Below are 15,154 nucleotides of genomic sequence, written 5' to 3'. Positions count from 1 at the left end.
TTTTTTTTATCAACTTCATGTTTTATCCTTTATGTCATACATACATTTACATTTCCAGAGTGCATACACTTAGGTTGATGAGAAGGGGACTGTTAAATTAACTGGTTTCAAGACAAAAAAGAAGGATGCCTCGCAGTTCTTATGAGACACATTTCAAATACTGCTCATCACAAGCATTACTCAGTAGTGGTACTGTACTAAAAAGTGCACACAGTCTATTTAATATCAGACAGCTTCATATAATAGAATAGGATATAATATGATGGCAATTTAAACAATGATGCATTTCACACATTCAACATCAAACAAGGCAAACCTATTCAAAGGCACAGGACTCTCACATCGATATGAACTGTCATCTTTTTAAAAAGTAATTTGTACTTACAGATCTGGTAATCCTTCAACTTTTTTAAAGAAAGAAATAAAAAAAAAAATTAATGGCATTAAGTGGCACTGGACAGTTAGGAAGTTAAAAAAAGAAAAGAAAAAAAATGTCCATATGAGTACGTCACATGTCAAAGAGGAAACAGTCCAGCTATTCATTACAGTAGGTCAGATTAACGCTGGTGCTCAACAGTTACAAACTGAGAGTCTGGGCCTGTTCAAAACATAACTGAACTATTTCCTCATTAAAACTATAACCGACTGTTGTTGGGTGGCAGATACTTCTTGTATTTGTGGATATCTGCTCCGACACATAATACAAACACAATGAGCATGAAAAGAGGAAGACACCTTCTATAAAACTACAGCAGGATCCGTTACTTCTGTATAAATGTTTAGTTCAGGGGATAAAGAATTCAATGTGCAATCTGTTACCTCTATAGCCAGCTACTGACTATCAGATTCTAGGTGAATCTTTACTTAATTCCCATTTACTTGTAGTGATGTATCAAGCCACTGGGTCTACTGTTTTCAAGAAAATAGATTTACATTAAATAAACATCTCTGCTCTAGAGCAAGGTAACATTTACAGCTGTTCAGATACATGCAGATACTTTACAACAAACTCCCTCTTCAGTTAATCCTCTCTGGGCCTGAACGCCCACAAACAACGCAAACTTGTTAGAAACTAGCCACACACATACAAGAACGACAGAGCAGTGCATAAAATTATCATGCCGAATATCATACAAACTACACAAAGTTGTCTGTTTTTTAAAAAAAAAACTGATGGATATTAAAACAAAGTAGCAGCAACACATCGGCTTAGTTCTGTGAGAACAAAATGGAGAACCAGTAAGCCACCAGTGCCTCTGGGTTAAAGTAAGGGTTACATAATTATGTAGTGAGCCTTCAGTGCAAATATGTAGGGGTGACTCTAAATCGTATAAAGATGGAAGCTTTAAAGGCTGAATATGCAGTGGTTGGTTTACAGTACGAGCTGACTCCACTTCAACGACCACTGTAAGTGAATTCAATACCTTGGCACCACACACCTTTACTGACCACCACTACTGTCAATATAATGATACAAAATAAGAAAAAGAAACTACTCTCTCTGTGCAATAGTTCAAGTAAATTATTTCCTGCAAATAGTTAGTGCTTTGTAACACATCCTGTGGCCGTACCGAAAGAGACGACAACATACAGGTAACATACAAATACACAAAAAGTACTATTTACATGTTTTCTGGACAAGGACTGCACTCTATGCAGAGCGGACCTCTACTCACCAATCCAGGCTCAGATTTGATCTAATCCTCCCATTGGTTAGAATTAGGACCAAAGCTGGAGCAGTCTCATCCTAGTTCTGTGGTCACAAACACATCCACCATTCAGAGTCCCAGTGTGAAGCAAAGTCCCGTCTCTAAAGGGGCGTGTCGTAGACGCGTTCCGACGAGCCCTCCTCCATGTCGTCCTCCGACTGGGAGGCCTTGTGGTTCAGCTTTTCCGAGGTTGAGGAAGATACGAGGTTTCCGCCGTCGTCGCTAAGCTTGGTCTTGCTGCTGTCCTGAACAAACTCTTGGATCTCCACAGGCAGCCGGCGGAACTTGTCCTGGTACTCCTGGTCCAGATCGCTCTGTAACTGTAGAGGAAGTAGACACAGGACGCATGAGCCACCAATTTACACATTAAGTGGTACTTGATGACTGTTGAGAAAACGGATCTATTAGAGATATAGACGTAAGACAATGAGCCTACTATACACATGCAAATATGAACAAATGTACAATGTGTGTGTGAATACCTGTATGTGCCAAATAAGTACATGTCAATGGAGAATCATAAAAAACAATAAATAAAAAGAGGTACTTGACAACCACGCACTGATTTAGAGTACTGTAGTGGCTGAAAGAGCAGCTGAAGAGAACATATGCAAATACAGAAAACATTATCAATTTGACAACGTGCTGCAAACACACAGCACATACAAACACTGAAACACCCTGTAAGAAGCAACAGTGAGTATGATTCAGAGGAAGACAGAGAGTGACAAAAAGTTGTTGCTCAGAGCTTTGTCACAAGTCAGAAATGTTGGACAATGAGCCAAATGTAAAATGTTGAGTATATATGTTGAAATGCGCTGCTTGCATCACATTTCAGTATTTATTTGTATTTGTAGTGTGTGCCTATATTTTCTTGTGTTGTGTATTTGTGGCATTTGTCAGTGTTTGCTCATGTTGTGTATTTCTTGTGTGGTTCTGTGCATGTTGCATATTTCCAGCATTTTTTGCATTTTCAGTGTTTTTTTGTATTTTATCATGTGTATTTGTACTATTTGCCTCTGTTGTCTATTTGTAGCATTTTTTGTATTCGCAGGATGCTTCTGTTTTTACTTATGTGTGTATTTGCAGCGCATGCGTTGTCAAATTAATGACAATACCTCCTTAATTTCCTTGGGTTTTGTCTATTGTGTGTTACTTGGGTCTTGTGAACAGCTGGACGTGACAGACTATCACCTGACTTTTTGTGTTGGGCTCAAAGTTATTCATTTGATATCACTTGACTGCGGCCAAATTTGTTCATAATAAAATCAAATGAAACTATTGTTACATTGTCCTGACAAATGGAAGCTGATTTTTTTAAGACCTGCCAGCCAGGAGATTCAGCCAGATATCCATAACCACAACCAGAAACATTAGACGTTAAATGTAAAATTAAAAAACAAATCAATAAAATTAAAAAATATATTTAAAAATCACTAGCTTTTTAATAGATAGAAAGTGACATTAGCCAATTTAATCAAAGTGTAATAAACTGCTGTGGCATGATTGAAAAATAGTGGCTAATAAGTTGAAGTTACCTAGAAAATTGAAAACTGAAGCTAATTCATATAATTTATTCATGATGTTGTAATGAAATTAAATATGTATTAAGTCTGACAGTCCTTAGGGGGTTCAGTTCACACAGGTAGAACATAGGTCGATGTAGAGGCCTTTCCATGACTGTTAGATATGGGGGTGGTTTTGGGAGGGGGGTGACATTTTACACTGAATGGGACATTTATCCTACTGAGACAGACCGTGTACATGTCCCTCATTGAAACCTAGAAAGGAGTAGCTGTTTTCTCCCAGGCATAGACGCCCCCAATGATTACAGATGACAAGATTGTATTCATTTCATTGTGAGCCAATAATTGCTGTAATGCTGATTTCTCTGTTTAACTACCCGCCTGGTTCCCACGGGAGAGCAGTAATTAAAAGAAAAGCTGCTAAGATGAATGGTGTCAGAGTCTCACAGCTCCGTACCATCACATCAGCATTATGAGAGATCACAAATACCTGCAAGTTGTGAGAGGAATTGTCTGCGATCCATATTCTGTCTGAGTGGATTTATTAATCAAACAGCCCTCTCACCAAACGAATTCAGAAGTGAAAAGAAAAATGCCAGAGTCAGGGAAACAGCCAAGGACCACAATACAAGCATTATAAATTGTTTATAGACAGAGGTACTGAACACAAAGCTGAATTCTCTCAGCCTTCAATCAATAATCAATAGAGTCAAGCTGAAATCTGCAGAGAAGCCATGAAGTGGTCGTGAAGTGGAGACAGAATGAAGGTCAAGAGCTGCCTTCCTGCTCTCTCAACCACTTCACGTTATGAGATGGCACATCCATTTCATTTGAGAGTACTGCAAAGCAACATGAACAAAGGCCACACTTCCACAGTGTTCAGCTCCACAGCACTCTAATGCCCTGCTGGACCGCAAACTGCACTGGAATTAAACAGCATACATTATGACAAGATGGAGATATTGCACCTAAATGAGTCCATAACATTAAGTATCATTAACAGTCAAATGTTTTGCTCAAATCCTAGGCTTATTTTGGCAGGTGATGGCACATTTTTTGTTACTAACAATTAAAACATTCAGAATCAGTTCATGAAGCGATGGGCATCTTCATCCTGTTACTTGTACTTCCACATGCAGTTTGTATTGGGGTGTGTGGAGCTAATGTTGTACACCAGGGGTGTCAAACATAAGGCATGAATTTCAGAAGTGCAAAACTGACACTGAAATATTAACAGTCAGGGGTGTTCAGGGGCCACATACAACTCAATGTGATCTCAAGTAAAATATAATATCAAAATAACCTATTATATAATGGCAACTCCACATTTTCTGTTTAATTAAATGTGAAAAAAAGTAAAATTATATGATGATATATTACATTTACAAACTATCCTTTCACAATAAAATGTGAATAACCTGAACAAATATGAAATTGAAAAGTCTTAAGAATATGTGCAATTTTAACAATACTCTGCCTGTTAATGAATGTTTTCTGCATTTGTAGATCCACTGTGATCTGTAAAATGTGTTATTAATAACCAAGACATAATTATTTTTTAAAAAGATATTTGAGGATGTACATGGTTGTTCAGGTTATTCACGTTTTTATAATTTAATTTAACTTTCACATTAAAACAAAGAGAAAATTTGGATTATTATTTATAGATTATTATGATACTGGTCCGGCCCACTTGAGATTACATTGAGTTGAATGTGGCCCCTGAACTAAAATAAGTTTGACACCCCTGATTTACAGTATTACTGGTGTAGAAGAACAAAACAGAGGAACAGAGGCACTTATCTGGAGCAAACATAAATATCACATCCACTGTATTTTCTCAGGAAATCTGACATTAGTGCTCTCCACAGAGATCAGTGTGAAGGTGTTATAGGTAACAGAGTAAGTCCAGAAATGTCGTATTTTTTAGGACCAAGAACAATCTGTTCAACCATTTGAAATAGAAAGTAAGCTTCATTAAGTCATACACATTGCACCTTTAACAAAAATAACCTGAGCATTGTGGCATGTGTTGTTGAAAAGAATAAACTCAAACCTAAACTGCAACTAAATTATAAATCTTTATTACGATAGATCTGGTGTTAATAGAAAATACTTCTCATATGGTACATATTTACCCTGTGTCCTCTAAAAAGCTGTGGAAATTAGTTTGGAAAACTACTTGATATATTCCAGTACTGTTATGTAAACACTCCCACTTATTACACAACTATTTGTACAAATCAATAATTTGACATAAAATATTGACATAAAATATAATTTCCTTGATCTGAAAATAATACTTCCGCTAGATAAAGTTGCCTCTTAGATTCTCGGGTCAGGACTGTGTGTAGCAACCCATGGAAATGACAGACCACAGGATGTCACTGACCAATCAGAAACAAGAATGTAATGTAATCGTCTGTAGCTAAAACCTGCACATTTCAACACGTTATCGAGTTCTTAACCTTGACCTCTTACGATACTTCATGCATAGTCTACACATTTCTTTTCCATTTTGTGTTTTTTCTCCCCTGATAATTTCACTGAATGTAAATCACTCCCAATAACCTGTTGGCACATATGAACTGTACAATAAAGTGAATGTGCCTCAGAATTAAATGTGCCAGACCACAGTAAAAGCTGCTCTACTTGTGCTCCTTGTTTCCAACATGTTGAGGCGTACAACAGAATCTGCTACAGCATCTGAAGGTCACCTTCTCTGAAACATGCCACCCTCTCTCCCTCCTTTCTCTTCGCTCGTTTTCTTTCTTTCTTTTCTCTCTCTCACTCTCTCTGTGGGTCTCATAGAGCGGACATCCAGCACATCATAACCAGATGGCTAAAGATGCACCACAGCTAGCCCCCCCCCCTCCCCCTCCTCTTCCTCTGCTCTGCACTGCGCATGACCTACTTAGGGGTGGGACAGTCTGCACACCACATTGTTTGTGTGTCTGTGCATGTGCAGTTTGCCTTTACCCTGCCTGCTGAGGCACAAACACCCTCTGATTAAACCTGTCATCTTTCTCCCATCTGATGACACCTTGGCACATGTGAGGGATGGTGGGAGCAGGGGGCCGGGGCCTCTGAGGGAGTGCCAAACCCTTCTCGGAGACTCGGCGTGAGAGTGTGTACATGTATGTAATCGGCTCAGAAGCAAGCAGAGCGCACCGTCTGTTAGAGTTGGGGTGCGTGGTTTTCGTGTTCACAGCGACAATTTGTGTTGTAAAAAATCATGTTATGATAGAAAACAAAACCACAGTTTGGTAGAGCAGTAACGTCTTTGATGACTGATTGTATTATGTACGCTGTTTATGTTTGCATGTGTCCTGGAATGACAATAAAAGTGATCTATCTATCTGTCTCTCTGTCTGTCTGTCTGATAGAATAAATATAATTACAAACACACATTATGGTGCCAATCCTTGTTTTATCTACAGCATATTTGCATTTTATACACTATTTTTACAACTCTCTGCTCTTACATATTTAAGACTACTTCTAAATGCAGATAAGATGAAATAATTCTTTTCTAGAGCCGTTACAGCCTATTGACATATATTCATAAAACTGGCAGACTTCAGAGAGTCACAGAATATGAATAACTTGGAGTTTGATTTGATGAAAACATTATTGTCAAAACCAACACAGACCATCTTGGCCCTGTCTTTGGAAAAAGTTAAATTTTTCTGCAGAAATAAAAACATTCCCCTCATGTTCTGTAGAAAACGGAAGATTGAAACTGTTTTTTTTGTTTGTTTGTTTGTTTTTTAATACACATCTTGGAAGTATACAACATGTACAACACTTGATATTACTCTTCATATTGGCAATGCTGATGACACACATTATTGTTGTTAAACAGGTGTGGTGGTCCTTTCAATACAGTTATGATCCACATCAGCATCTTCTTTACATAATGCTCTTGTCTACTTTTCTTCACTACAGATATGGAGTTTATCACGCTTCTGCGAGTTTGGTCTGAATAAGGAAAATCTGCTTATAATTTTAGCGAACCTAAACTACAGAACAAAATACACCACAGTTAAAATTAATAGACTCTACACCTTTTAGACATTAAAAAAAGATCTTAAATCCTCCTTCCTCTGCTTGTAATTATTTGATATAATTATTTTGTGTTTTATATTTCATGTCATGTTTTATTTCTTTTAGATTTTTGTTCATTTGTATTGTAGTCCCTCAGTAATTTCTTGAGTATAAATAAAGGTTGCTTGATTAAATGATTGAACACAAAGAGAAAAAAAAATCAATCTACACTTGAAGTTGTGTGTTAACATTACATTAAAAATAATAAAAATGTATAAAAGCCATGCTGCATGGACTGACTCCTTAGAAATGATATCACATAATTTTTCCAGACTCTACAATAACCAAACAATTTTGCTGGTGCCTTAACAGTGTTGAAATTCTGATCATCACATGAGTGAAATCAGTATCTTTTGTCTCTGCAACTGAAGGGAATATTGCACAACACTGAACTTTGGCTGGTTTTGTTTTCATATGCAGCATCTTTAATAGTAGTTTAGCTTAATGTGCATCTAAAGATCTGAAGTTTAGGATTCCTCAAGAAAAGAAAAAAATATAGAAATCTTGTTAAAACTACCTTCCTCATCTCAAACATTCTCCTCTTGCATTGCATATTTTTCTCAAAGCAAGATCAATAAAATTCCTCTGCTAAATGTAAGATCACAAACCTTGGTGTGAGACCAAACAAAAGTCTGATTCTTGGTTCATCAAAAACATCGATCTATTTAACTGTATGAGTCCAACTGTGATGGTTAAGGACTATGAATTGCATTTAGGGGTTAAATCTGCATGAAAGCGATCTCAATGAGTAATAGTTACAACAACAAAAAATGAACACTGTGACTTTTGTAACAGTGCACATTAGTTTTGCACTTACAGGCGTGAGAGTTACTATGAGTGTTCCACGCATGCAGTAAAGTGCATGTATGTGTGGTCCAGTTTCTGATTGGACAGCGACCAGCGGCTGCTACCCAGCCAGCTTTCTGAATCTGTATCTCATCTCTGAAGACCTGTCATCTGTCAACAAACCACAGGCACACACACACATATTTCTGCTTTTCTTAAAATACAGCTCTCAGTGACCTTCTTCACCAGCTGTCCTCATTTTGAGAAGCTATCGAGGGAAGCAGAGGAGGCCTCCAAAGAGCCGAATTAATTCTTTGCTTTGAGCTGTGACATAACGCTCACTGCAGTACCACAAAAAAAAAAAAAAAAAATCAACCAGCAACACACCGCAACACACTGTGCCTCATCTCATAGTCACAATAACAAGGTCTGGGGTAAACATGCTTTTTCAGTCTTGCCTTGAAACATTTGTGGCTTGTTGCTGCTATTATTCAGACCATTTCAGTGAATCCTGAAAGTCTTCTGCACCCAGTGAAGCACAGCCTGACAGTATAATGTGTGATGTATATGGTGTGTGTCCTGACCTTGAGTTGTGCTGCTACCCAAATACAGCCCAATTAGGCTAAACTCAAGATCTCATGTCCAGGATATGAGACAGGGTCACCACCCTGTCAGCATCACACACATTCTGAGGAAAAAGGCGTCACATAATGCATACTGTGTGTGTGCAAACAGAGACAAAGTGAGAGCGGGAAGGGCAGAGAACGCTTTCCCTCATTTACATTCCATTCACTGTATCGTATGTAACCATTAAAATTGACTGTAGTAGAGGAACACTGGTAATTAAAGAGACAGAAGTATCTGCAGCTCAAGGTCTGCATGCTTCTTTTCGATCAAAACGCTCTGTCTGTGTGTGTGTGCGCGCGCGCAAATGACCTTTCTCAACTCCTCTCAGATAAATTATCCTATGATCTGCAGAAGTTTTTTCTTACATTCCTCTCTTCAGGTCCAGGAATCTTAAAAATACCCCCGCATACCTCCACCGGTTCAGCGTTTACCCTAAATGGACTGGTTCAAAGGGAAAGGTTAGCTGGGAAATGCGTTCAGCAATATTTTCACATTTTCAGCTCAGATGTGTTTTTATACCTGGTGTATTGATATAAAAATGTCATGGGGTGACGTTAATTACAGTGGTATAGTGATAAGTTATGTTTTAGGTTTTTTTTTTTTCAACTGAAATAAGACACTGGGATAGTTCATTTGTTTACTGTGGAATAAAAACTGTGTTCTCCATTAGTCAAAAATACAAGAATACCTACAGTTTTGACTGGCTGTTAGACTGGCTTTTAACTCTTAGCACTGGAGACACTATTAGGTTTTAAATCTAGGGTCCTTTTATCACTGTGTGTTTTGTCTCATTATTTATGCATATTTATGGAATTTGACTAACTGTTTCTATCTTATAATTTAATTAGGCTTTTAGATGTAAAGCACTTCGGTCTTCTTCATGTTATTGTAAAGTGCTATATAAATAAACTTTGACTGATTGATTGATTGATTGAACAGTTCAAAATGAATCCAAATGCACTTATTCATATTCAACCACACACAAACTCAAAAGGTTGTAGCTGTACAATAAATACAAGCAAATACACTGACTGGCCAAAAAAAAAAGGTCCCACCTGAATGTAACTTAGAAAATATATAAGAGCCTTTCATTAGAGAATTACTGCAGTGAGAAGAAAGGCAGATTAAGTAATTACCCATCATGCCTAGGGCCTACAGTGCAAACCTGTTATAATCTGGGGTTGCTTCAGTTGGTCAGGTCTAGGTTCGGCAATGTTATGGTGTCCAAAAAATGAAATAAATCTGGATAAGCTTATTGAATCAATGCTACTGCCAAAACCAGCTGTAATCAAAGCAAAAGGCGTTTAATGAGGTATCAGAGTGTGGGATTTTTTTGGTATGGCTATATTTTTTTGTCTAGCAGTGACTTAAGTTTAACACTGTCCCCAATAGATTGGTGGTTTTACATTCATTATATACATTTATTTAGAAAATAGCAGAGAATTAGTTTTATTTTTGCCACATTTTATTTATTAGTAAGATAGAAACTGCAATGGTGGTAATATCAGAAATTATGTGACCACTAGAGGGAGTAGTGAGTAACTATGCTGGTCTCCCATGGCGACGAAAACTAATACCTTGGGGTCATTAAACAGCTTATAGAGTCCAAGAAAGTGACAAAGTGCTAAAAGCTATAAGCACTGTGTACATTATTAATGTGACGTTATTATCTTTCACCGTTTGTTGATCCACTGTTCAGACTAAACTGTGACAGTTCTGACCTTGTTTTCATGATTCTAAACAGAAAACGGAGGGATTTATGGTTTTACTGTGGCTGTTTGCTGTCTATAACAGAGTTAAGCTAACAGAGCTGTAATGTAAACTATCAACTGATGCAGGAGGTGACGATTATATGACAGTGTTATTTTGACTGACTGTCAAAATAAGCAGCTATGAGTTTCAGTTTGAAGAAAACTGAATGATACCATAATACAGATGTGGTGTAAGACTGAGCTTTATACTTTATTCAGTGAGTGATGCAGTCTTTGGATATGCAGTGGTGATGTAATGCTGGTTTGTTAGTTCTTCCCTCTGCTACTGTAAAACTATACAGAACTGCTTTAAGAAAGAGGGAAAAAAATCTGCGGTATTAAAAAAAAAATCTCATGTATTAAAATGCTTCCAACAAACTTTAATATCTAGCTGTGGTTGTAGCCATAAATGTACCAGTTACCATACAGCATATTCACTGGAAATTGGTTCCACCTTTTTTTCCTTCTTTTTTGTTTCCCATTATCGACGCCACAGCTTGTTCAGTTCCAATCTCACAGTGCTGCTGATTGTCAAAATACGAGGCTCTCAGAAGTGTAACATAGAGACGATAGTTTCCAGCAGGAGTTGAGTAGTGAGCGTTCCTTAGACAGAGCATAACCCTGGAGAGCTTCATTAGCACATGTGGGCATACATAATGAACACTCATGCACCGATCCAAAATAGCAGCAAGCATAATAGAGCAGAAGAGTAACCAAGCGTGTAACATGCACGCGCACTCACACACACACAATGGATTTTACTTCGCTGCCTCTGGTTAGCACTCAGTGTTCGCTGTGGGTATCGTGTGTGTATGAATGGGCACAAGTGCATTATTGATGCAAACACACCAGGCAGAGAGGGATGCAGATCAAAGTCTGTGAACATATATACAGTAGTGGTAACTCTACACCAGTGACACAGGAAGTGAGAGGGTGGTCCTTTAACTTCACTGCCCCCCCCTTCCCTATCTCTCTCGTTGTCCCTCTTCCTCTTCCTCCTCCTCCCACTTTCTTCCACCTCCAGTAATCATCCCTGGGATTGCGTCATGAGGATTCAGTTCCAAATTACAGATTGCACAGAGTCATGAAGGATAGAAGAGGATATGAGAGGTAGGGAGGGGTGGAGGGTGGAGGTGGTGGTGGTGGTGGGGGGGCGAGTTTCCATGACGACAGCACAGGACCTCCTGCCTATCGAATGAAAGAGTGTGCATATATGCGTGTGGTTCTGTGTGTGAGACTTGAGTGTTGATTCAAGGTATTTTTTTTATTTTTTTTTCATTTAAGTAAAAGAGAATCAGCATCTCTTACGTGTAATACAAATTCACGGCGCACTCATCACACATACACCAACGCACACTGTTGGGAAACATATTGCCTTATCACTATTTCATACCTCTTTCACAGCCAAAAAAGGTGTGAAGGGATTTGACTAGTACAGACACATTTCAGCAGAATGGCCTGGTAAGCTTTAGCACACTGCAGCTACAAAGGATTCAATAAGTCTGATGTAAGTTCACTCACTAGCTGTCCATGTTTTAGTCTGCATATCATGATGTAACATAGCTAGGAAGCAACAAAAGGTTAGATACAAATGTTTTAAGTTATATCCCATCTACATAGACAAAACAGCTTGCTTGGAATACAAGCAAACAAGTGCAAGCTGTCTTTCCACAGTTCCTATTCAGCTATTTAGTCAAAACCTTGAACTAAATATTCAGCTGTAAAGATGAAATGTTTTTGTTTATTATTAATTTTACGTAACATACTGTATTGTGTAATACTTAATGCTTGGCAGTGGCGGTCACCTATTCACTCATGCAATAATCAAAGTACGTAGAATGTGGCAATGTGAATTTGACCTTGTGGCTGTAAAGCGACTAGCAAGAAAAGGAGCAGGATGCCAAGGTCTTAACGGTAACAGGAAATTGTGTTTGACATCATGCTGGGTGCTGATGATTCCTAGGGTTTTTTTTTGATTGGATCATTAGCAGGACAGTGACACGTTAGGGCACTTGCTGGGAGAGAGAGATGGAAAACCTTGCCATCTCTTCCCTTTAACTTGTTCCCTTCTTCCATTTAGTATAATGTCCTCACAATGTCACCACAAAACTTTAGATCAAACAATGACTAAAATTACAACTTCTTTAAATTGTTCTTAAGATGAAACTGATCAGTTGAAAAGCGATTAAATTTAACTATTAATCTGATACACGATAAGAATGTTTTACACCAGAACAATAAGCCACATTGGCAGGAGTTATTCCCAATAGGTCATGATGAACCATTTTCAACTGGAAACTGACCTTGAGGGAATGTAATAGTCCAAAAGATAAGAACTCATTCATTCATTCATTTTCTGAACCCGCTTTATCCTCACTAGGGTCACGGGGGTCGCTTGGAGCCTATCCCAGCTACATAGGGCGAAGGCGGGGTACACCTGACAAGTCGCCAGTTCATCGCAGGGCAAGATAAGAACTGTGCCCACTAAATTTCTATAATCAGTTTCATATGTATTGACTAATTAGGTGAATTTGATGTAGAATATTCATACTTATTTATAGGTATTTATTATTTTTGTTATAGCCGTTCAGTTCAATATCTAGTTTCTGATAAAGTCAAAGTCAAAGGATGATATTGGCTGATTAACTGGCTATAGGCTCCTCCCAGACTCATATCATTACCCTGCCCCCCAAAGGGAAGGAAAGGGGTATTGTTTTTGGATCCATTTGTTTCTTTGATTGTTAACACTTTAGCAGCAAAACTATTGGTTGAATTCATACCAAATTTGGTTTATAGATTGCCAGTGACCCAGAATAGATCTCATTACATTTTGGGAAAAGTAGGTAAAAGCTAAACATTTTAATGAATTAAAAAAAAAAAAAAAAAAAATCCCTCATTTACTTATAATGGCAAAATTCCAAATGTCTGTAGCAGCAAACCACTGGGTGAATTCAAACCAAATTTGGTTTACAGATTGCCAGTGACCCAGAATAGATGTCACTACATTTTGGGAAAAGTAGGTTGAAGGTTAAATTTTTTATGAATTTAAAATAAATAAATAAATAAATAAATAAATAATTCTCCATTTAGTCATAATGGGTAAAATTTCAGATGTCTGTAGCAACAAAACTACTAGTTGAATTCATACCAAACTGACTTCATAGACTGCCAGTGACCCAGAATAGATGTCATTACATTTTGGGGAAGGTAGGCCAAAGTTAAAATTTTGTATGATTTTTTTAAATTATTTTTTTTAATCTTCCCATTTACTTATAATGGGCGAAATACATGCTAGGGGTGGGGTTTGTTATGCCTGCCACCACCTGTTAATATATTGGCTTTTAAAAATCCACTATCAGGGGTTCAGTAGGTAGATCAGGTTATCCATAAATTGGCAAGTTGATGGTTCAATCCTTGACTTGTGCTTAAGTGTCCTTGAGCAAGACATTGAGCCCTGTACAAATGGGATGCGTTGTGGTATATGTGTAAATGCAAGTCCATTTACTATGAAACACTTAATCTATTAGTTCCAAGTAAGTTGCAGTATTATCTCTTTAGGCTCCCTATTATTGCTTCTGTTTGCCTACTTGTAAAGCTGTAGCTGTCAGGCTGATAAAGCACAAGCGTGGGTGTACGTATACACATCCAGATCATTGTAGGTTGGCACTAACACTGATAAACCGCTAAACTCTCAGGGTCTCCACCAGGGACGGTTCAAGCTGTCCATTAGTAGCTGTCTTGAGCCCAGATGAGAAAGTGGGTCAGAACAGTATGAGACAGAGAGTATGTTGTACCTTCTTCTCTCTGATTCATCAAGACTAAAGGCAGACTCACACATAACAGGATTTTTTCATGTTGTTTTTTCCACTTACATTGGAGATCAGCAGGAAGGGTATAGGAGATAGAAGAGGGGTGACATGAAGAGCAGAAGCCCAACATGAACATGGGTAACTGCAGAACATGACAGATGCTCTACCAAGAAGGGTGTCCCTGTACAACACATGTATTAACCCTATAAAACCATTTGTATCATATTTGCTACAAAAGCTTCTGAGACTGCTTTCTCATCAACAAGACCAAGACTTTCCTTAAATACTTGTTGTACGCGACCCAATACGTGTTTTCTACCCCCATATGGATTGTCATCTCACTACAGCCACTACTGCCCTTTTTAATATGGCTGCTAATGTTAAATGTTCCAACACACATTTTGTAAGAAAGTTGTCGGCAATTTTCAAAAAATTATGTAAAGAAGAACATTTATATTATTTGGTTGATATTGAAAAATATTGAAATCATGGTGCCATTCAATGGAAATAAAAAGGCTGTAACAAGTTTTACGCAAAAAACAAACAAACAAACAAACCAGGGTTTGTTTGGTTTTTTTTGTTCTACATTTTCAAAATGTTAATAGTAAAATTTATTGTTGTACCTAGAGTTAACATTGTTGTGAGCAAAAAGTTGTCAAAGAAGTCCAATGTATCGAATGCAATACAAAAAATATATTATAAACAAAATGACATGGCAAAATGTTTTGTTTGGATTATATTAAAAGGGCTAATAAATATTTCAGTTCCAAAAAATTTGAAATTTGTGGCTAGTTTTTCATAGGTCAGGTTTTACAGCGTTAACCATGCCTTGGCTATTT

The 15,154-nt window shown here is 37.7% G+C and overlaps 1 protein-coding gene across 1 annotated transcript in view; it reads right to left on the bottom strand.

Annotated features, from left to right (window-relative positions):
* LOC115415449 (1-phosphatidylinositol 4,5-bisphosphate phosphodiesterase beta-1) overlaps window positions 1-15,154 on the bottom strand; it is a 142,187-nt gene continuing 127,033 nt past the window's right edge. The window contains 1 exon segment of the mRNA XM_075353460.1: window positions 1-2,029. Within this exon segment, the coding sequence (XP_075209575.1) occupies window positions 1,811-2,029 (219 nt within the window). The 3' untranslated portion in view covers window positions 1-1,810.

Source organism: Sphaeramia orbicularis, chromosome 24, assembly GCF_902148855.1.
Source record: "Sphaeramia orbicularis chromosome 24, fSphaOr1.1, whole genome shotgun sequence".
Taxonomy (NCBI): Eukaryota; Metazoa; Chordata; class Actinopteri; order Kurtiformes; family Apogonidae; genus Sphaeramia; species Sphaeramia orbicularis.
This window is presented reverse-complemented; position numbering and strand designations above follow the sequence as displayed.